This window comes from Mytilus californianus, unplaced genomic scaffold, assembly GCF_021869535.1.
Source record: "Mytilus californianus isolate M0D057914Y unplaced genomic scaffold, xbMytCali1.0.p SCAF_58, whole genome shotgun sequence".
Taxonomy (NCBI): Eukaryota; Metazoa; Mollusca; class Bivalvia; order Mytilida; family Mytilidae; genus Mytilus; species Mytilus californianus.
Window position 1 is genome coordinate 786,060 of NW_026262710.1, and position 24,453 is coordinate 810,512.

The 24,453-nt window shown below is 31.8% G+C and overlaps 1 protein-coding gene across 2 annotated transcripts in view; it reads left to right on the forward strand.

The window, feature by feature from the left end:
• The first annotated feature begins 5,819 nt into the window (after nucleotides 1-5,819).
• The window catches only part of LOC127704129 (uncharacterized), a 60,307-nt gene continuing 41,673 nt past the window's right edge, over nucleotides 5,820-24,453 (forward strand). For both annotated transcript variants that reach the window (XM_052208022.1, XM_052208023.1), the window contains exons 1-3: nucleotides 5,820-5,887; nucleotides 22,394-22,482; nucleotides 24,221-24,307. In XM_052208022.1, coding sequence (XP_052063982.1) covers nucleotides 24,245-24,307 — 63 coding nt within the window. In that variant the 5' untranslated portion in view covers nucleotides 5,820-5,887; nucleotides 22,394-22,482; nucleotides 24,221-24,244. The remainder of the gene's footprint in view (nucleotides 5,888-22,393; nucleotides 22,483-24,220; nucleotides 24,308-24,453) is intronic.

The following is a 24,453-nucleotide window of genomic DNA, read 5'->3' on the forward strand; positions in this document are numbered from 1 at the left end:
GCATACATGCACACAAGTATTCCTCTAAAAAAATAAAAACATTACGTTATATGAATTTCAGGGCGTCCAGGGCGCTTTTCTGGATTTACCTTCATAAAGTAAGAATTTATTTCCTTTTTGGTGTGATCAGCATTTGAATAAGGCTTTAAATTTTCAAATAGTTTTGGCATCGAGCATCACTGAAGGGGTATTAATTGTCGAAATTTAGATTTGGTGCAGTAACATTGGTAACGTTGATATCATAAGAAGTCTTGAATTGCCAATTACAAAATTACACAATCAAAAGATACATCAATTAAAGGCTCAACTACATTACTTTAGTTACAAAACGGAATTGTAAGACTTTTACAGTAGAAGAATATGGCTTATTTCGAAAATTAGATGTTAAAAGAAAGCATTAAAGGGATATCAATTTAGCCACCAAATGATTTCCTCACCGAACAAAAGGTTTCTTTCTTTTCAACACAATTAAATAATCTTAATTGCACTATATGCTCTTTAAAAATTTACTTAGCTTATAGCATTGGACTAAGTTTCCCTGTGTGTTAAATTATTAGATATCCAAAAGGGTTTATTGCAGAATGATTCCATAAAAATATGATTCTTGTACTTTCAAACAAGAAGTTGAATTTATCATTTGTTACGAACTCGGTCATATTTGCTACTCGATATAAATAATGAAACTGTGTTTTTTCGTGAGGTTTCAATGAGAACTGTATGTCACAAATGGCCGCAAAATCAAAATTAAAGCCGTGACCCTTGTCAACGGATATCAAAATCATCAAGTTTCAAAGCAAAATGTTTCCAGTTTAAGTAGGGAAGACTTTTTCAAAATTAGCCGATAAGATTCAAATATTTGCATTGGCAATATTTTTTCATCCAATCGAAGCGACTGTTCATACATAATTCATATCAAATTTGATTAAAATTGGTAAAGCGGTTTTTGAAAGCTATCCGAAAATGTGAAATGATTACTGGCAACGAGGACGAGTGTCCAAGTAACGCCAAAATCTCAAACGTTTTAATTCAAATCATGCCTTACACCTTTGAGATTCGAAATCTTCCATTCGTGCGACACATTACATTTAAATTGAAAAATAACTTTAAAAGTAATGTTTACTGGGAAGCTTGAAATAGGTCTATTTCTACGATATGACTTCAGTTTTATATGAAATATACGAAAATAGGTCGCCAAAAAGTAGTTTTTAATACTAAAACTTGCATATGAAGTCTCAAAATCTGCGACACGGAAAACTAAGGAGGGTTATTTGAGAAAACAGAGCATTTGGGATGTTAATTTACTTCCGTTTGCTTGTTTGTAGATTATCTTGGTTCGATATCTTCCTTGCAATACATTATTTGGTGCTAACAATTTTGAATTCTAGCATTTGGTACTCTACACGGTGAATGTTATTGATTATATCACTCAATGTTCGATCCGGTTTTAACTAGTTTTAATTCCTCGTCATTTTCATGTTAATGTCCAAATTCATGAACCTCGTATTTTATTTTATCTCAGTATGTTCTGTTATTTGCGGAATTTGATAATGACGGCAAATTGTGTGTAGTTTTCATTGAATTTGTTTACAAATCTTCTAGTCTTTGGGAATTTGGAGCTATACATATTGTAAAGAAATGTCTTTTGTCGACTATAGTATGTTGGCCACTAGTTGCTTTTGTGTCGTTTGCTTACTTTTACATTGTTAAAAATTTAACACATACTTTTATATTCCTAAACGTAACTTATTCATTTCAGACAAGAAGGAACACAACATTCCTAGAATAAGACACAGCACTGCCACGAAAAAAACATAATTTTAAAATACGGGTAAAGCATTGATTGTTATAGTTCAAAGATGCATGGTGTAATAACTTGTAATGTATCGTTGACAGCAAAAATATTCTTAAGAACGAATAATTTATCTTAATTAAGGATGTACACCTCTGAGGAGCCAAACATTTCTAGAATTGGGCTTTTTTTCTTAACCTGATGTTTGGGTTTATATGACTGTAAAAATAAATTGGTGAAGAAAAAATCATATGGAGGTGCACTTCTTTTTTTTTGCTTCGGCCTTTTAAAAGTACCCAATTTTGATGATTTTCCCATTTTTCATAATTTTTTACCTATTTTTGGGCTATTATCGTGAAAAAAATCATAGTTCCACAATTAAACTTTTTTTCATACTTTCAATAAAGATGAAGTGGACCAATTTGAATAAATTTAACTTAAAAAAAACTATAGGTAGGTGTTAATATAAGAAAATTTTATCATATTTTGATGCTTTTTTTGTGTCAAATTTACCATGCTGTCAATTTTGTAAATTTGTGATTTTTCTCTGTTTTAAGAACAAAATGCATATTATTTCAACTTCTTTGTTATAAATGATTGAAAAAATACATATCTAAGAAATTTGAAAAGAAAAAAGTGATATGGAATGTACATGTTTCTGGTAAAATCATTTCTTGTACCCCTCACCCATTTTCTCAAAATTTTGGCTAAAAAGACTGACTTGATTGGTAACAAAATTTGAAAAATTGATTTCTCAAAAACTACTCATTGTAAATACACAACTTTTTCACAGAGTTAAGTTTGATTATAACATTTTTTAAATTCATTTATATTTTCCACTTGTATCATATATTTTGGAAATAATTCCAGAACGAGATTTCAACGAGACTAAAACGTCAGAAGAATACATCCTTAACTGTAAACACATAGGGTATAATACATTACTCGAACAACGAACAAAAGAGTTATGTTAAATAATCATAGATCAATTCACGATCGGTATAGTGTCCGGCTTGGATCGTGTTTTTCTAGTGAATTATGTTATTCGAAATTATACAAGTCAAAAAGTAGTATATTATATCCTGAGAATGATTTTACTCAAAAATGAGAATTAAAGTCATTTTAATACACATGCGAATGTATAAATCAAAGTAAATGCGCCCATATAGTTTATTATTAGTTACGATTAGAGACGCTTCACAGAAATACTTGTATATTTCTACATACGTGTATATTTGCGTCCATTCGTTGTTCGTTTTGAAACATCAAAAACAAAAAAACAAAAAAACAAAAACGAATGTGTTTTAATTTTTTTTTTCACAAAACAAAAAACGAAAAACAAAAGTGTTTTCATTTCTTATTTTCATTTCATTAAACGAAAAACGAAGGTGTTATCATTTATCATTTTTTGATTTTTCAAACAAAATACGAAAAACGAAAGTGATTTCACTTTTCATTTTTGATTTCACAGATCAAAAAGACAAAAAAAAAAAGAATATGTATTCAATTTCACTTTCCCACGCTGTTTAATTCTCAATGAAAAAAGGACAATGTTGTCATTTCTCATTTATTTAATGGTGCATCAGAGAAAGAAATTATAACATTGTTGTCGATTTTTGTTACAAAGTTTTCGAAAATAAAAAGTGTAAACATAGTTTTCAATATGTTTGTGTAAAGCACTTTCTTTTTTATTATTTTGAGTTTTTTTTACAAAATAACTGGCGCGATAGTTAATAAGAAAGATACCATGGCGGCATTAGAAGCATACGTAAGTGACATCAACGAAATGCGAAATGGTTAAATAATTTTCCCTGTATTTGTTTCATTAAGATGGTCAAACTTAACAGTAAGGGGGTGTACATTTGATATAGTGGAGAGGGGCAGGTAGGCGGATTGTGTGTGCGGATTTACTATTCATTGTCATCTACGCTTATTTATTTTTTGGCGTCTTTGCCACTCGTAAATATATTTTAAATTTTGCAAACAATTGTTTCCTGGATTTTGTGTCGCACAATATTCAAAGTCTTATGCAAAGTTATTTTTCAGCTCTTACCAGACCAGGATATTCGTTTTCAGAATCCTCCTCCACACTTCAAACGTTTTCTACAGGTTAAAATGTGATTTATTACTGAATTTACGTGATGAAAAAAAGAAAAAGTTTAGAAAAGGTATTTAAAACAGCACATACATGTGCAATTACATTAAAAACTTTGATAATGCTGTATATAGACACAAGAAGATGTCGTATGAGTGCCAATGAGACAACTCTCCATCAAATATACACACATTTCCTCTAAATATTGTCGTTCATTTGTATAGGTTGATTTGTTTATATTTATGTAAGGCGTGTTTTAATGTGCTTTCTGACAGAAAACGAAGACTTATTGCCTTCGTTTACAGGTTTTATAGATGTTATTCATTTATTTTTATCCAGCAATGGAAAAGAAGAAATTCAATGCTGTACAAATGTCATAATTATGAAGATGATTCCAGGATTTGACATATGATACACATGGTCGTGGAGTAACAGCACGTCATGCTAGCTGGCTCTAAACATGTATTTATTTATTTTACAATACATCACAGAAGATACATATATCCATAGTCATGTAATTCCAGCTGGGGACAATCGAATAGACGAAGGCAACATACTAGAATTTAAGTTAAATATCCCTGTTAGCTGTTTTAATAGTATACGAGGATATAATGTGTCCATGCATAAACGAAGATGTGATCAATCTAAATGAAACATAAACCCAATGACAAAATCTAAATGAAACATAAACCCAATGACAAAATAGCCTAAAAGGCATCTAGAGTGCAACCGTCAGCTCATTGTTGAAAGCATTAAGGTAACCTTTGATTGCTGTAATCCACGCCATTACGACTCTGTTGAATAGTTGTCTCAAAGGCAATTATACCATATCTCCTATGTTATATTGAAATTAATGAAAATTTGTATATGTTTTGGAGGTCTTTAAATAAATACATGTTATTGTATTCACTAAATTACAGTTATAAAATATTTTTTAAATGCAATTTCAAGGGTCCCGTGTGACTTATTTCATGATAACATTATTTTTAAAAATCCCGGACAATATGTCTATTATAAATAGTACTCTAAAAAAAAACCGAACGATGTAAAAAGCTTGATTTTAAATCAATAAGTTGACAATTAAACTTATATTAAAATAAGGAGATGTAGTATGATTGCCAATGAGACAACTATCCCCAAAAGTTCAAACAAGAGTATGAATGGTTGTACACTAGTCATTTTTTGGGGTCCTTTATAGCTGGTGTGAGCCAAGGCTCCGTTTTGAAGGCCGTACTTTGACCTATAATGGTTTATCTTTACAAATTGTGACTTGGATGGAGAGTTGTCTCATTGGCACTCATACCTCATCTTCTTATTTCTATATGTAAGCACAGGCACTTGTCTCAGAAAAAAAAATAATTCCTATATATAAAGGTATATAGGAATATTTTTTTTCTGAGACAAGTGCCTGTGTATGTAAGCAAGCAATTAAAGGCAACCGTACAGCCTTCAACAATGAGAAGAAAACATCACCGTATAGTCGGCTATAAAAGGCCCCGACATGAAAAATATAAAACAATTCAATTAAGAAAATTAACGGCCCTATTTATAACAAAACAATTTACAAAAAAAACAAAACAAAAAACAAATATGACAGACATGAACCAATTTTTTTTTCAAATCTGCATGAAAATTTCATAAAAATGAGCTGGTAGTTTTGAATAAAAGTCATATTATTGCGAAATAAGAGTAAATCGATGGTATGTGATTTCACTCAAAAAGGTGGATAGATCCACTCGAAAAAAACAAAAGCTCTGCCGGCCGCTATACCTACCGTGCAGTTGCTTAATTTTTGCTTAACTTAATTGATTAAGCAAAAACAATGTTGTTACTAAGTAAACAGTATACTATGCAGTGCAAAAATTACTTGTTATTGATTTTAAAGCTATGTCGGTCATATACACTAACATTTAAATTTATTTGTGTATAAAGGAAGTTGAATTGTTTATTGTAATCTTTAGTGGATATCAATTATTTGAACTAGACAGGTAAAGCATGATTTAGTAAGTAACATATTTCTTGTAATATAACTATTTATAAAACATTATACATTCAAAAGCTTATTTGTGTTTATTTCAATTGTTTTCATTCATACAAATGTTGTAAAAACAACAGTAGTGTTGCCGTTTGTCTAATTGTAACTACTTGACTTTGATGAATCCATTTTCTGTTTTGAAATCATTATTTCGCTTGTTTATAAAGGACTTAATATGACTTTAAAATAAGATAGAAATATATGTGAACAGTACAAAGAATAGACAACATACACTTTTCTGTTGATTTGGTAAAATTAATCATGGTCGTAATAGCAAGACGTAACATGTTACATAAACACGGGTGTCATCCGGTACATCGTGAAGGAATAACAATTAAACGGTGGTCAAGCATTGCGATGCAATTAAGAGTAATTCTTCTTCAAAATCTGTGAAAAATATACTGCATTTTCAAAAGGTGGAAAAGGAAATATGTCTGTCAAAACGATTCAACTTCCTTAACGATATTGTGCACTACGTTAAAGCAAAAATGCAGTACTTGTTAAGAAAATACAAAAGGCGATACACAATCAATTATAATATATCATGATATGTTTGAAACGTTATCTTTGGTGTCTCAGATGTCCAGTAAAATAAAAATATGTTATTACTTGAAAAAGTACATGATATGTTTGAAAAAAAGTATAATTTTGTTGATTTTTTAATTAAAATTGATCGTGAAAGATCAGACAACGCATTATGTTTATGGTGATGTTCAGATTAAATGTTTAGAAAATAACATTTCTTTTTTTCAATTGACAAACTGGTAATTGTCTGAAGCGTGCAATAACTTACTAAGAACGTAAAATAATTTAAATGCTTCCATTTTTTTCAGTGGACCTATATTTAGACATGTTTTCTTTTAAGAGGCATATATATATCAGTAGCATGAGTTCGAATCCCGGCCAGGGAAGAACAAAAAATTTGCTTCCGCAAATTTACAGATCTAACATTGTTGGGCTGTTATTTAGACGAATTATATATACAGAATGTGTTTTCAGACTTGTATCACCATCACTGGTGATCCGATGGATAAAATCTGTCGTAGAGTTGTCACTGGTTCAGACGTACTTATATATAATAATAAAGATCCATTTTGTTACATCTTGTGATCCGTTTATTTGGCAATCGCCAATGGCAGTCAGCAGGGTTTAAGAACATCCGTTGTTCGACCTGTTAGTCAAATGCGTTTTGTTTAAATATACTTTTTCACCTTTTTTGTCTTTTGGAAAATGTTGTTTGTGTTGTATTTAGACCCCTCTACCAAGAAATGTGTTTTGCATGCACACGTATAAAAATTGCAGTTTTTATCCAACGCAGTCATAGGTTTGAACGTTGTTTTCAATTTAGACTTATTTATATTTTTTCGTTTGGGCTTGTATTATATTTGCCTTCGGGTTTATATGATCCGTTCATCCTATTTCGACTCTTCACAATTCAAAAGTCTATCCTAAATTGAGGTAAATTATATGGCATTCTAAATACCGTTTCGATTCCTAACATCACTGAAGAGACATTAATTGTCGAAATCCGGATATGGTGTACAAATTTTTGCACCTTATGTTTATGGTATACCATCTTTTCCGCAAGTTTATTGTTTTCTGTTGGAATTAAATTAATAATAAAGATCCATTTTCATTTTTTGTTTAAATTTACTTTTTCACTTTTTTGGTCTTTTTGGAAAATGTTGTTTGTGCTGTATTTAGACCCCTCTACCTAGAAATTTGTTTTGCATGCACACGTATAAAAATTGCGGTTTTTATCCAACGCAATCTTAAGTTTGAACGTTGTTTTCAATTTAGACTTATATATATATATATATAATTGCGGTTTTTATCCAACGCAATCATAGGTTTGAACGTTGTTTTCAATTTAGATTTATATATATATATATATATATATATATATATAAAAGTCTAAATTGAAAACAACGTTCAAACCTATGATTGCGTTGGATAAAAACCGCAATTTTTATACGTGTGCATGCAAAACAAATTTTTTGGTAGAGGGGTCTAAATACAGCACAAACAACATTTTCCAAAAGACCAAAAAAGTGAAAAAGTATATTTTAACAAAACGCATTTGACTAGCAGGTCGAACAACTAATGTTCTTAAACCCTGCTGACTGCCATTGGCGATTGCCAAATAAACGGATCACCAGATGTAACAAAATGGATCTTATAATAATTTATTACCAAACAGAAACCAATAAACTTGCGGAAAAGATGGTATACCGCAAACATGAGGTGCAAAAATTTGTACACCATATCCGGATTTCGACAATTAATGTCTCTTCAGTGATGTTAGGGATCGAAACGGTATTTGGAAGGCCATATAATTTACCTCAATTTAGGAAAGACTCTTGAATTTTAAAGAGTCGAAATAGGATGAACGAATCATATAAACCCGAAGGAAAATATAATACAAGCCCAAACGAAAAAATATATAAAAGTCTAAATTGAAAACAACGTTCAAACCTATGATTGCGTTGGATAAAAACCGCAATTTTTATACGTGTGCATGCAAAACAAATTTCTTGGTAGAGGGGTCTAAATACAGCACAAACAACATTTTCCAAAAGACCAAAAAAGTGAAAAAGTATATTTTAACAAAACGCATTTGACTAGCAGGTCGAACAACTAATGTTCTTAAACCCTGCTGACTGCCATTGGCGATTGCCAAATAAACGGATCACTAGATGTAACAAAATGGATCTTATAATAATTTATTACCAAACAGAAACCAATAAACTTGCGGAAAAGATGGTATACCGCAAACATGAGGTGCAAAAATTTGTACACCATATCCGGATTTCGACAATTAATGTCTCTTCAGTGATGTTAGGGATCGAAACGGTATTTGGAAGGCCATATAATTTACCTCAATTTAGGAAAGACTCTTGAATTTTAAAGAGTCGAAATAGGATGAACGGATCATATAAACCCGAAGGAAAATATAATACAAGCCCAAACGAAAAAAATATATAAAAGTCTAAATTGAAAACAACGTTCAAACCTATGATTGCGTTGGATAAAAACCGCAATTTTTATACGTGTGCATGCAAAACAAATTTTTTGGTAGAGGGGTCTAAATACAGCACAAACAACATTTTCCAAAAGACCAAAAAAGTGAAAAAGTATATTTTAACAAAACGCATTTGACTAGCAGGTCGAACAACTAATGTTCTTAAACCCTGCTGACTGCCATTGGCGATTGCCAAATAAACGGATCACCAGATGTAACAAAATGGATCTTATAATAATTTATTACCAAACAGAAACCAATAAACTTGCGGAAAAGATGGTATACCGCAAACATGAGGTGCAAAAATTTGTACACCATATCCGGATTTCGACAATTAATGTCTCTTCAGTGATGTTAGGGATCGAAACGGTATTTGGAAGGCCATATAATTTACCTCAATTTAGGAAAGACTCTTGAATTTTAAAGAGTCGAAATAGGATGAACGAATCATATAAACCCGAAGGAAAATATAATACAAGCCCAAACGAAAAAATATATAAAAGTCTAAATTGAAAACAACGTTCAAACCTATGATTGCGTTGGATAAAAACCGCAATTTTTATACGTGTGCATGCAAAACAAATTTCTTGGTAGAGGGGTCTAAATACAGCACAAACAACATTTTCCAAAAGACCAAAAAAGTGAAAAAGTATATTTTAACAAAACGCATTTGACTAGCAGGTCGAACAACTAATGTTCTTAAACCCTGCTGACTGCCATTGGCGATTGCCAAATAAACGGATCACTAGATGTAACAAAATGGATCTTATAATAATTTATTACCAAACAGAAACCAATAAACTTGCGGAAAAGATGGTATACCGCAAACATGAGGTGCAAAAATTTGTACACCATATCCGGATTTCGACAATTAATGTCTCTTCAGTGATGTTAGGGATCGAAACGGTATTTGGAAGGCCATATAATTTACCTCAATTTAGGAAAGACTCTTGAATTTTAAAGAGTCGAAATAGGATGAACGGATCATATAAACCCGAAGGAAAATATAATACAAGCCCAAACGAAAAAAATATATAAAAGTCTAAATTGAAAACAACGTTCAAACCTATGATTGCGTTGGATAAAAACCGCAATTTTTATACGTGTGCATGCAAAACAAATTTTTTGGTAGAGGGGTCTAAATACAGCACAAACAACATTTTCCAAAAGACCAAAAAAGTGAAAAAGTATATTTTAACAAAACGCATTTGACTAGCAGGTCGAACAACTAATGTTCTTAAACCCTGCTGACTGCCATTGGCGATTGCCAAATAAACGGATCACCAGATGTAACAAAATGGATCTTATAATAATTTATTACCAAACAGAAACCAATAAACTTGCGGAAAAGATGGTATACCGCAAACATGAGGTGCAAAAATTTGTACACCATATCCGGATTTCGACAATTAATGTCTCTTCAGTGATGTTAGGGATCGAAACGGTATTTGGAAGGCCATATAATTTACCTCAATTTAGGAAAGACTCTTGAATTTTAAAGAGTCGAAATAGGATGAACGGATCATATAAACCCGAAGGAAAATATAATACAAGCCCAAACGAAAAAAATATATAAAAGTCTAAATTGAAAACAACGTTCAAACCTATGATTGCGTTGGATAAAAACCGCAATTTTTATACGTGTGCATGCAAAACAAATTTCTTGGTAGAGGGGTCTAAATACAGCACAAACAACATTTTCCAAAAGACCAAAAAAGTGAAAAAGTATATTTTAACAAAATGCATTTGACTAGCAGGTCGAACAACTAATGTTCTTAAACCCTGCTGACTGCCATTGGCGATTGCCAAATAAACGGATCACCAGATGTAACAAAATGGATCTTATAATAATTTATTACCAAACAGAAACCAATAAACTTGCGGAAAAGATGGTATACCGCAAACATGAGGTGCAAAAAAAATTTGTACACCATATCCGGATTTCGACAATTAATGTCTCTTCAGTGATGTTAGGGATCGAAACGGTATTTGGAAGGCCATATAATTTACCTCAATTTAGGAAAGACTCTTGAATTTTAAAGAGTCGAAATAGGATGAACGGATCATATAAACCCGAAGGAAAATATAATACAAGCCCAAACGAAAAAATATATAAAAGTCTAAATTGAAAACAACGTTCAAACCTATGATTGCGTTGGATAAAAACCGCAATTTTTATACGTGTGCATGCAAAACAAATTTCTTGGTAGAGGGGTCTAAATACAGCACAAACAACATTTTCCAAAAGACCAAAAAAGTGAAAAAGTATATTTTAACAAAACGCATTTGACTAGCAGGTCGAACAACAAATGTTCTTAAACCCTGCTGACTGCCATTGGCGATTGCCAAATAAACGGATCAAATATATATATAAATAATTCGTCTAAACATTTGCCCACCAATATTAGATCTGTAAATTTGCGGAAGCAATTTTTTTGTTCTTCCCTGGCCGGGATTCGAAATCATGCTACTGAGATATCGTGGCACCAAATCGCCTTGCACTATGCCCGATGCGCTAGACCACTCGACCACCTAGGCTCTATAATAATAAAGCTTTCGGTGGCCGGGTGTTACCTTTCCTCGTCAGTTTTTATCTAGTGTCGTAACACAGTACATGATATCGAGCGCGTCGGGCATAGTGCAAGGCGATTTGGTGCCACGATATCTCAGTAGCATGAGTTCGAATCCCGGTCAGGGAAGAACAAAAAATTTGCTTCCGCAAATTTACAGATCTAACATTGTTGGGCTGTTGTTTAGACGAATTATATATACAGAGTGTATTTTCAGCCTTGTATTACCATCACTGCTGGTGATCCGATGGATAAATCTGTTGTAGAGTCGTCACTAGTTCAGACGTACTTATAATATAATTATTTCTGTGACTGCATCTTACATTAATTTGTAGGATCCTTTACAATAGATAATTCAGCTGATCTGTAACAATTCCATCTTCATGCCTTATATATCATGTACTGTGTTACGACGCTAGATAAAAACTGACGATGAAAGGTAACACCCGGCAACCGAAAGCTTTATTATTATAGAGCCTAGGTGGTCGAGTGATCTAGCGCGTTGGGCATAGTGCAAGGCGATTTGGTGCCACGATATCTCAGTAGCATGAGTTCGAATCCCGGCCAGGGAAGAACAAAAAATTTGCTTCCGCAAAATTACAGATCTAACAGACGTATTATATATACAGAATGTATTTTCAGCCTTGTATCACCATCACTGCTGGTGATCCGGTGGATAAATCTGTTGTAGAGTCGTCACTGGTTCAGACGTACTTATATAAATAAATTATATATATAATGCATATATATAATGCTAAATGCATCCACGAGTGAGTGATGCGAATAGGGGTCTGGTGGTCTTCTAGTGGAAATGTCTTACTGTTTACGCTTTTGTTTTCGTAAGTTTTTAACTTAGATCAAAGAAGCTTTATCATTTAACTTCACATAAAAATATATTGAAGATGTTCTTTACAATAACGATACAAACTTTTATGATTGTTCACATTAATTGTCGTGAACTATAGATTACAGACACCACATATACAGCTTCCTCGGCCTAATTTAACACATATATCCCGAATTTGACTACATCGATCATCTTAATACCAGACTCTATGACAAACGAGATGATTTCAATTTTGAAATTATAAGTTTTCCTCACCTCAGTAGCAATTTACCAACTGCATTCGCGTATAGAGTAAACATTAATTCATAACACTTTCCCACCCAGATCCTCCCGTATGCTGTATATATGTCAGTTGTACCAATAACCAGTCTGCTATGTCTTTGGTGCCCTGACCGAATGCTGAATAATTACAGTGCAGATAAAGGCACATGATTTACACTTATCAGAGTTCAGTAAAGGGACCAAGAAATGCCAACTGGTTATATTATAAAGAATAAAGTAAACAGACACAGGTTTGGGAGAAGGAATCACAGTTTAATATTTTCTTTGCATATCAATAAAGCAATAAACATATTTACAAAGAAAGCAAAATCAAGTTGAAAAACTGTGGTACTCCTAACAAAAAGTACATAATAACTGTGAGTTCTTTAAACAATACTATTCTACTAAATTAAACAATACAAAAAGATATGTGAAGTTGATGCTTCTTATCAAATGAACATATGTATTATACATGCGTATACATCTTTTAGCAAATAAAATTAGATGTTCTTAAGGGAGTTGGAGGGTGGGAAGAAAATATTTTCCCTGTAAAATAATAATGGCTGCTGCAAGCAAGCGTTACTTCAGGAATAGTTGGCCACAGACCACAATTAAATTCCCCTATTAGTTCTTTATAACGTTTTGTTTCATTAAAAAAATTCCACCATGCATTTTTGTCAAATCTTTTGTGTGTGTAATGTATAGTACTAGTCCAAAAATATATCCAAAATTCAGAAAGATTGAACCAATCACTCTTACAAATTTAGCCAATACACATCCATACCCCTATGGACAAGTCAAGAGATGTTCCGAAAACTGTAAATATCACCTTTTTGCACCTGGCCTAATCACTCTTTCCATATCAAAATCAGTTAAAATACAACATCCAAAAGTTTATTTCACCTCTCTTCTTTTATTTCCAACCAAAAAAACTAAGAAATGAGTGAGGAAGGGAAAGAGAAAAAATTAAGAAAAAATACACTCTAATTAAAAGGACCTATATTCGTGGACAACGAAAAGCGGGATCATTAATTGTGGTCTTTGGCCTATTAGGGGTCTGAAACTTGACCAATTCTACTAAAACTTGGCATGATTTCAGCTTAGTGTATTATAAAACAGTTTACATAGTTTCAAAGCCATATGATACCAATTATAAAAAATGTGGCATTTTTTATATCTGAACTTTGGGTGCTGAATTGTGGCATTGAATTAGAACAATTTCAACTATCAAATTTGGGCTTCTAAAAACCAAAATATACCAAAACTTACACTTTTTAATGTCTCTATGTATAAGTTATCACCTATTAAAAGCAACAGATAGCATACTTCATGTTTCAGACTTATAAAAAATGGCCAGAAGTAAATTTTATATGAGCCTGTGCAAAAAAATAGAGGTTTTCAAATGAAGTGAGGCCTTATATGAAACGTAATATTTTTCACTTACCACAATTTTCTGAAGTTGTTAAGTTATAAAAAAACCTTTTACATGTTATAAATGTACTTTTAATGGAAACATAAGTTTCAAATAGCATAACACATGTGAATAAAATGGTCTCCAGCAATGTCAAGCTTAAAAAAACAGGTTGTCAATTTAGGTCGTTTCCCACATTTGCATATTAAAAAGCATATAAATGATATGGGAGATGGAGATATGCTTCTTTTTGCTCAAATCTTTGTTTAGATATGATAAAACATGGAGCCTGGATGTAACAAGACTGTCACTTTCAACTGTATATGTAGACAGTATGATCTGATGCAAAGTTATCTACTTTACTTTTTAAAAGCGGCATGAAATTTCAGCCTCAAAAGGCCAATATTTTAACCACTAGCTATCAAACAAAAGAAAATAAAGGTAGTCTGTGAAACAGACAAGGTCAAACAACCAGTAATAAGTGCTTTTGATACAGATTCAGTGAAATCTGCTAAAAGGAATTCAACTTGTATGTGCATAGAACCTCATTTTTCACTTGCTTCATACTGACCGTTAGACTAAGACCATTAAAGCAGCACATTTTGCACTCTTATTCTGATTTTATCTACTTTTTTTTGTGTTCAGTGTTCAAAAATGAGTTAAACATCTACATAAGATACCACAAACACAAATAGAAAACAAGAAAAATCTGTCAGAGAGAAAGTAAGCATGCTACTTTTGTAAAAATATTGAAACAACTGAAAAAGTTCAATTTTGGGCATGTAGGCTGAAATGTCACTTTTTTACAAAATTTCTATCAAATAAAAGTGGAAATCATTTATTCTCATGTAGTTTGACAAATTAATACCAATAGATCATTCAGGGAAGTTGTCAAAGTACAAATTGAATATTTCCTGAATTCACCTCTTAGGGGTCTAAAACTTGACTAATTCTAATAAAACTTGGCATGATTTAAGCTTAGTGTATTATAAAACAGTTTACAAAGTTTCAAAGCCATATGATACCAATTATAAAAAATGTGGCATTATTTATATCTGAACTTTGGGTGCTGAATTGTGGCGTTGAATTAGAACAATTTCAACTATCAAATTTGGGCTTCTAAAAACCAAAATATACCAAAACTTACACTTTTTAATGTCTCTATGTATAAGTTATCACCTATTAAAAGCAACAGATAGCATACTTCATGTTTCAGACTTATAAAAAATGGCCAGAAGTAAATTTTATATGAGCCTGTGCAAAAAAATAGAGGTTTTCAAATGAAGTGAGGTCTTATATGAAATGTAATATTTTTCTCTTACCACAATTTTCTGAATTTGTTAAGTTATAAAAAACCGTTTACATGTTATAAATGTACTTTTAATGGAAATATAAGTTTCAAATAGCATAACACATGTGAATAAAATGGTCTACAGCAATGTCAAGCTTAAAAAAACAGGTTGTCAATTTAGGTCGTTCACCACATTTGCATATTAAAAAGCATATAAATGATATGGGAGATGGAGATATGTTTCTTTTTGCTCAAATCTTTGTTTAGATATGATAAAACATGGAGCCTGGATATAACAAGACTGTCACTTTCAACTGTATATGTAGACAGTATGATCTGATGCAAAGTTATTTACTTTACTTTTTAAAAGCGGCATGAAATTTCAGCCTCAAAAGGCCAAGATTTTAACCACTAGCTATCAAACAAAAGAAAATAAAGGTAGTCTGTGAAACAGACAAGGTCAAACAACCAGTAATAAGTGCTTTTGATACAAATTCAGTGAAATCTGCTAAAAGGAATTCAACTTGTATGTGCATAGAACCTCATTTTTCACTTGCTTCATACTGACCCTTAGACTAAGACCATTAAAGCAGCACATTTTGCACAATTATTCTGATTTTATCTACTTTTTTTTGTGTTCAGTGTTCAAAAATGAGTTAAACATCTACATTAGATACCACAAACACAAATAGAAAACCAGAAAAATCTGTCAGAGAGAAAGTAAGCATGATACTTTTGTAAAAATATTGAAACAACTGAAAAAGTTCAATTTTGGGCATGTAGGCTGAAATGTCACTTTTTTACAAAATTTCTATCAAATAAAAGTGGAAATCATTTATTCGCATGTAGTTTGACAAATTAATACCAATAGATCATTCAGGGAAGTTGTCAAAGTACAAATTCAATATTTCCTGAACTCACCTCTTAGGGGTCTAAAACTTGACCAATTCTAATAAAACTTGGCATGATTTAAGCTTAGTGTATTATAAAACAGTTTACAAAGTTTCAAAGCCATATGATACCAATTATAAAAAATGTGGCATTATTTATATCTGAACTTTGGGTGCTGAATTGTGGCGTTGAATTAGAACAATTTCAACTATTAAATTTGGGCTTCTAAAAACCAAAATATACCAAAACTTACACTTTTTAATGTCTCTATGTATAAGTTATCACCTATTAAAAGCAACAGATAGCATACTTCATGTTTCAGACTAATAAAAAATGGCCAGAAGTTAATTTTATATGAGCCTGTGCCACAAAATAGAGGTTTTCAAATGAAGTGAGGCCTTATATGAAATGTAATATTTTTCACTTACCACAATTTTCTAAAGTTGTTAAGTTATAAAAAAACCTTTTACATGTTATAAATGTACTTTTAATGGAAATATAAGTTTCAAATAGCATAACACATGTGAATAAAATGGTCTACAGCAATGTCAAGCTTAAAAAAACAGGTTGTCAATTTAGGTCGTTCCCCACATTTGCATATTAAAAAGCATATAAATGATATGGGAGATGGAGATATGTTTCTTTTTGCTTAAATCTTTGTTTAGATATGATAAAACATGGAGCCTGGATATAACAAGACTGTCACTTTCAACTGTATATGTAGACAGTATGATCTGCTGCAAAGTTATTTACTTTACTTTTTAAAAGCGGCATGAAATTTCAGCCTCAAAAGGCCAAGATTTTAACCACTAGCTATCAAACAAAAGAAAATAAAGGTAGTCTGTGAAACAGACAAGGTCAAACAACCAGTAATAAGTGCTTTTGATACAGATTCAGTGAAATCTGCTAAAAGGAATTCAACTTGTATGTGCATAGAACTTCATTTTTCACTTGCTTCATACTGACCCTTAGACTAAGACCATTAAAGCAGCACATTATGCACTCTTATTCTGATTTTATCTACTTTTTTTTGTGTTCAGTGTTCAAAAATGAGTTAAACATCTACATTAGATACCACAAACACAAATAGAAAACCAGAAAAATCTGTCAGAGAGAAAGTAAGCATGATACTTTTGTAAAAATATTGAAACAACTGAAAAAGTTCAATTTTGGGCATGTAGACTGAAATGTCACTTTTTTACAAAATTTCTATCAAACAAAAGTGGAAATCATTTATTCTCATGTAGTTTGACAAATTAATACCAATAGATCATTCAGGGAAGTTGTCAAAGTACAAATTCAACATTTCCTGAATTCACCTCTTAGGGGTCTAAAACTTGACCAATTCTAATAAAACTTGGCATGATTTAAGCTTAGTGTATTATAAAACAGTTTACAAAGTTTCAAAGCCATATGATACCAATTATAAAAAATGTGGCATTATTTATATCTGAACTTTGGGTGCTGAATTGTGGCGTTGAATTAGAACAATTTCAACTATCAAATTTGGGCTTCTAAAAACCAAAATATACCAAAACTTACACTTTTTAATGTCTCTATGTATAAGTTATCACCTATTAAAAGCAACAGATAGCATACTTCATGTTTCAGACTTATAAAAAATGGCCAGAAGTAAATTTTATTTGAGCCTGTGCCAAAAAATAGAGGTTTTCAAATGAAGTGAGGCCTTATATGAAATGTAATATTTTTCACTTACCACAATTTTCTGAAGTTGTTAAGTTATAAAAAACCGTTTACATGTTATAAATGTACTTTTAATGGAAATATAAGTTTCAAATAGCATAACACATGTGAATAAAATGGTCTACAGCAATGTCAAGCTTAAAAAAACAGGTTGTCAATTTAGGTCGTTCCCCACATTTGCATATTAAAAAGCATTTAAATGATAAGGGAGATGAAGATATGCTTCTTTATGCTCAAATCTTTGTTTAGATATGATAAAACATGGAGCCTGGATATAACAAGACTGTCACTTTCAACTGTATATGTAGACAGTATGATCTGATGCAAAGTTATTTACTTTACTTTTTAAAAGCGGCATGAAATTTCAGCCTCAAAAGGCCAATATTTTAACCACTAGCTATCAAACAAAAAGAAAATAAAGGTAGTCTGTGAAACAGACAAGGTCAAACAACCAGTTATAAGTGCTTTTGATACAGATTCAGTGAAATCTGCTAAAAGGAATTCAACTTGTATGTGCATAGAACCTCATTTTTCACTTGCTTCATACTGACCCTTAGACTAAGACCATTAAAGCAGCACATTTTGCACTCTTATTCTGATTTTATCTACTTTTTTTTGTGTTCAGTGTTCAAAAATGAGTTAAACATCTACATTAGATACCACAAACACAAATAGAAAACCAGAAAAATCTGTCAGAGAGAAAGTAAGCATGATACTTTTGTAAAAATATTGAAACAACTGAAAAAGTTCAATTTTGGGCATGTAGGCTGAAATGTCACTTTTTTACAAAATTTCTATCCAATTAAAGTGGAAATCATTTATTCTCATGTATTTTGACAAATTAATACCAATAGATCATTCAGGGAAGTTGTCAGAGTCAAAATTCAATATTTCCTGAATTCACCTCTTAGGGGTCTAAAACTTGACCAATTCTAATAAAACTTGGCATGATTTAAGCTTAGTGTATTATAAAACAGTTTACAAAGTTTCAAAGCCATATGATACCAATTATAAAAAATGTGGCATTATTTATATCTGAACTTTGGGTGCTGAATTGTGGCATTGAATTAAAACAATTTCAACTATCAAATTTGGGCTTCTAAAAACCAAAATATACCAAAACCTACACTTTTTAATGTCTCTATGTATAAGTTATCACCTATTAAAAGCAACAGATAGCATACTTCATGTTTCAGACTTATAAAAAATGGCCATTTATTCTCATGTAGTTTGACAAATTAATACCAATAGATCATTCAAGGAAGTTGTCAAAGTACAAATTCAATATTTCCTGAATTCACCTCTTAGGCCACAGACCACAATTAAATTCCCCTATTAATTCTTTATAACGTTTTGTTTCATTAAAAAAATTGCACCATGCATTTTTGTCAAATCTTTTGTGTGTGTAATGTATAGTACTAGTCCAAAAATATATCCAAAATTCAGAAAGATTGAACCAATCACTCTTACAAATTTAGCCAATACACATCCATACCCCTATGGACAAGTCAAGAGATTTTCCGAAAACTGTAAATATCCCCTTTTTGCACCTGGCCTAATCACTCTTTCCATATCAAAATTAGTTGAAATAGAACATCATAAAGTTTATTTCACCTCTCTTCTTTTATTTCCACCTAAAAAAAACTAAGATATGAGTGAGGAAGGGAAAGAAAAAAAATTAAGAAAAAATACACTCTAATTAAAAGGAACTTTATTCGTGGACAACGAAAAGCGGGATCATTAATTGTGGTCTTGGGCCAGTTGAGCCTGTGTGCATAAAACAAAAGCCCTGCTAATGAAGCGCTGATTGGTTAATTCAAAATTAGCTATGAATGTCATTGGTTAATTAGTATGATCTCGAAAAACAATTAGTACATTAGAGAAGCACATGCGGCAGTGACGGGGAAACCCCATTGCTGATTGGTTAAAAACCTAGACATGCGAGTGTCCCCAAGTAACTACTGACCGGCATTCCAAAACGTATTATGTTTTAATACTCTATTTAAATAAAATAGTTCCATTACTCAACTCATACTCGAAAGAAAGTTTTGACCTTTTTCTCCAAAAATTCATTGGAAAGTACCAATAACTTATAGATAAATATTCAGGGTATGCTTCACAAATAATACAGGATGGTCTTGAGTTATAGATTCTAGGTGCTGACTCTGTGTAGCATTTGATCTACTTGACAGGTTTACCTTTATATGTCTTTGTACTATTATGCTCCATTTAGTCGTATGACTCTTGCCGTGGTTCGGTATGTGTGCATCCAGCATTTAGGTTTTTGGCTTTTGTCGTTCCTTCTGCGGATGGGACCAGAGATGCGATTCGGACACATGAGGTTTTTTATAGTGTTGTATTTATTTGGTATACCATTATATCGGGGACGTTTATATGTCATTATGCATTATCAGTTTTGTTTGCGTCTTTGTTTGATTTTATTGTCAATATAAAAAAAAAGATGTGGTATGATTGCTAATGAGACAACTCTTCACAAGAGACCAAAATGACACATTTGTGAATGTTTGAATGTTTGATTCAGTAGTGCTGTACGTCAGCTAAGTATGTTTACACAGTTTTGGCTGCTGGATCCCAGGTATGGCAGCTTTAACCAATTATGTCTGTTTGTGTTGGCACTATTTGGGAACATTAAACAACTGTCATACAAGTGGGCGTTTAAGCTAGATAGAAATGCATGTTTAACACACTATTTTCTTTGGAAAATACATATGCCAAGTTAGAAATATGACAGTTGTTTTCCTGCGGTTTTATTTAACAATATTATTCCCAATTTTTACAAAAATCAAGAAGAATCTTCGTTTTATAGATATAATAGTGCAGAAAAATTTATGGAAATCAGATGCGACAATTTTGACTTTGCCTGTAGCTTAGTTAACGGATTAAATAGCAAGAGGATCGAAGCGAATAAAAGCGCTGTGTCGAAGAATTTTATGACATGACGTTTTTACAATATATATTCTTTCCTCCGCTGTAATACAAGAATAAAGTATGGTGTTCAACAAACCCCTTCATATTCCACCATTGATGCATAATGTTGGTCAAGTAATATTTTAATCTGAAAAACAAACCAGTAAAATCATATTAAAATAAAAGCGAACACAACTTTAAAGAGCACAAATTGGCCAGTAACGTAAAAATGTGCAAATGATTACAAATAACAATCAAAATAACTTCATAGAAATAAATTTACGAGTAGATAAAAATATTTTAGACAATTGATTTATGATAATCAAAATTGAAGTGTTGATTGTGTTTGATTAAGTCTTTTAAATGCTATCAATTTCAATGTTCTAATGTATTCTAAAATCAATCCAAATTATTCAATTTCTTTGTAGTAGATTCAAAATCGTATCTCCTATAGAAAGAAAAACGACATCTTTTTTTTTATTATATTTACTAGACCATACCCGCGACATCGCGGGTCCGTGACTGAATTAAAAAACCTACGCCTTATTTTTAGCCTGGATTTTTAGAACTCGTATTGTCATTTGGTAAAGTCACGCTGATTATAAGGTGTACAGTTATTCCCTGTATAATGACGAAGTTCAGGTGCGATTATCACCCGTGTTTATAGCAAATCCTTAATACACCGTTTGGTTGTGCGCCTGATAGAGGCGGAACGTACAGATTAGGTAACAGGGGTCAAGTAATTTTGTGACATATACTATTGGAATCTGTATCGGATTAAACCCCGAACTTGTTATTTATTGGTAATATTAATTATGTGGAAACAAAAGTGCCTGGAATGGTCTAATTTTTTACTGTACACCATTGTCATATATTATTTATAAATAAAGTTAAATTCTGCGGGCAGTACGTCGACTGACCATGCGCGAAAGCGTATAAGACACGGATCGATAACGGTCTCCGAATTTGGATATTTTCTCAAAAATTGGCGTTTTCTGTGTAAAAAAGATTGTTTCAAAGACAAATTTAGTAAGTACAAAACACTACATTTATACGTCATATCGCAAATATGTCCGACTTTGTATAGTTTCAGAGGAGTTGCGGCTCGATGAATTCGGTCTCTTCCTTTAGTAGTATAGATAACAAATGATAAAAGTATATTCTCTCAAATTGTGGTGGTTGGTTTTTTTTTTTTTTTTTCGGAGGTGGGGGGCGGGGGGGGGGGGGGGGTTATTTATTCGTGAATGCCCTTACTAGATTTTATGTAGTGTTCATTCCCAGCTTTATAACGATAAATTCAATATGCAATGTTGAATGCAGCGATGTTTGTTATATTTACAGTACTAATTAGGATTTGTAACCGAAGTGAAAGGCAGGGGCGTTGAAATATTCTTTGCTCGTGCAAAAAATAGTATTTTAGTCTTTTGTCTTGTATATCAGTTATAAATCGTTAACAATATTGTAAATGTTTTGTATTATATACATGTTTATGAATTTTTTTGCCGCGGTCCGTTCAAAAATTCTATATTCTTTTTCTTTTTATCGAAAGCTCTGCGCATACATGTAGTTATAATAGTTTCCGATGATGGACAAGGCGGATAGAAGGCTTTCTGATTTGACAATCAATATCCTGGGAAGGTAAGAATATTTAATAGAAAAACTGTACGGTCTCAAAACTCGGCATGCTCCTTTGTTAGTAATATGTTTTAATTTTGGTTATTGGTCATAATATTTTTATAGTGGAAATATTTATCATTCTCTTGAATCGCAATGCTGAATCTTTTACCGGGTTTTCCCTACTTTAAATCCAGCTATTATATTTGGGTAGTGTGGCATGTGGACGGAACTAGGTGTTTCTGTGCAATAACATGAGAATTGGTCAGCCAATGCTTTTCAATTTTTTATATGTTGCTAGTGATGACAAAATGGAGTTCTAATTTGTGTTTGACATTTAATAAGGTTTGTTGTTATTTGTAAGCTTCAAATGCATTGATAAAAGACGTAATTTTGATAAATTTCACTACTTATTTTGGTAAATTGATAAAAGGTTAGAGAAACATTTTATATTACCAAACATAAGTATGACTAATCGATTGTTAAACTTTTTCAGTTGACCGTTTTTCCTGACTGGATACAATCGAAGAAATGTGTTCATATAGCATATATCTTTATTTGTCCGTCGTTGTAATGTTTCAATTGGTTGATTTTATAACTTTTTTTTATGTACGTAAAATGGAAGTTATTATACGGTATAACGTCGCTGAGTGCAAGTTGTGGTACATGCTGGTTCCTCTCCTGAAACATACGACTTATAAATCAGACATTTGTATGTAAAAACACATGCACCAATGGTACAAGCACAATTTTTTCTATAATTTCTATCGGCTATAAAACAATATTTATGACGCATGTTCTTCTAATTATTCAAAATATAAAGGTCTCTGAACCATTTTATTAATTGATTAGTTTATCAAACATTGAATGAACTGTCTTCATTAATTCAAACTGTAAGAACTAAGAACTAACTTACTCGCAATCCTCATTCAAGTCAATAAATTGTCTATTAAATTATCAAAATAATAAGTTGATGGGCTCCGATATGCGATATTCAGAGCATGTGAAAAATAGTTATAAAAACAGTCAATTAAAAAAGATTCTGATTAAAAAATAAATGTTGGTTACGCCGAAACCCTTGGTGAAGTCTGTTGGCAATGTTTACTTGATAAAAAATACGTTTGATATCGCTGATTAAGAGAGCATATGCTTTAGCACATAAATAGTTGTGGAGAACAGTCCTTAGTAAACTTTGTATAGGAGTGGTAAATAAACAAATTACATAATTATGATATCGACATACAAATATATTCTTGTCTATTGCATTTCTTTATTTCAGTCTAAAGTAATTATATTCTGAAATATTTTTTTTAATTTTCCTAACATTTGGAGCAAATTCATCTATGTAGTGTTAGATAAATTGGTTAGTGGCAAATGTTCCAAATGACATCAGTAGCTAACAGATCAAATTTTCTATTCCACAACAATTTAACTACTTCTTTTTGTAAATTAAAAAATCCATTAAAACACCACACAAGAACATTGAACATAAAATCCCGAAAACGCTGTTTTGAGTATATTAAATCCTTGGAAAAATATGCAATGCATTTAATCTTAGGAAATGTGAATAAGATAAATGCACTTGTGATGTTGGAAGAGAGTATGTCGACCACTTGTTGCATGTCCATATATTTTCATCACAGTGACCTGTACAGAAAAAAAAAACGGATAAGGAACATAAACAAATGAATTCTAATGATATATTTATCATCGTTGAAAAGTCAATCTATTTCATTCAAAATAATGCTTAATTTATTTGTAGCTGTGCTGTTGCAGTTGACAACACATGTACAGTTTTCTGAAAATGGTTACTTTGGATAAGTATGGAATTTCTGGCATTTTCTTATTTGTGAGTGTACATTCTTACTCTATACAAATATGTACTTTTCGCCGTTTCAGTGTATCATAAAAGAATTTATGGTGCCCTGAAGGCAAATAACAACTAACACAAGTTATGATAATGCGGACCACAAATGTGACAGTTATGATATCATA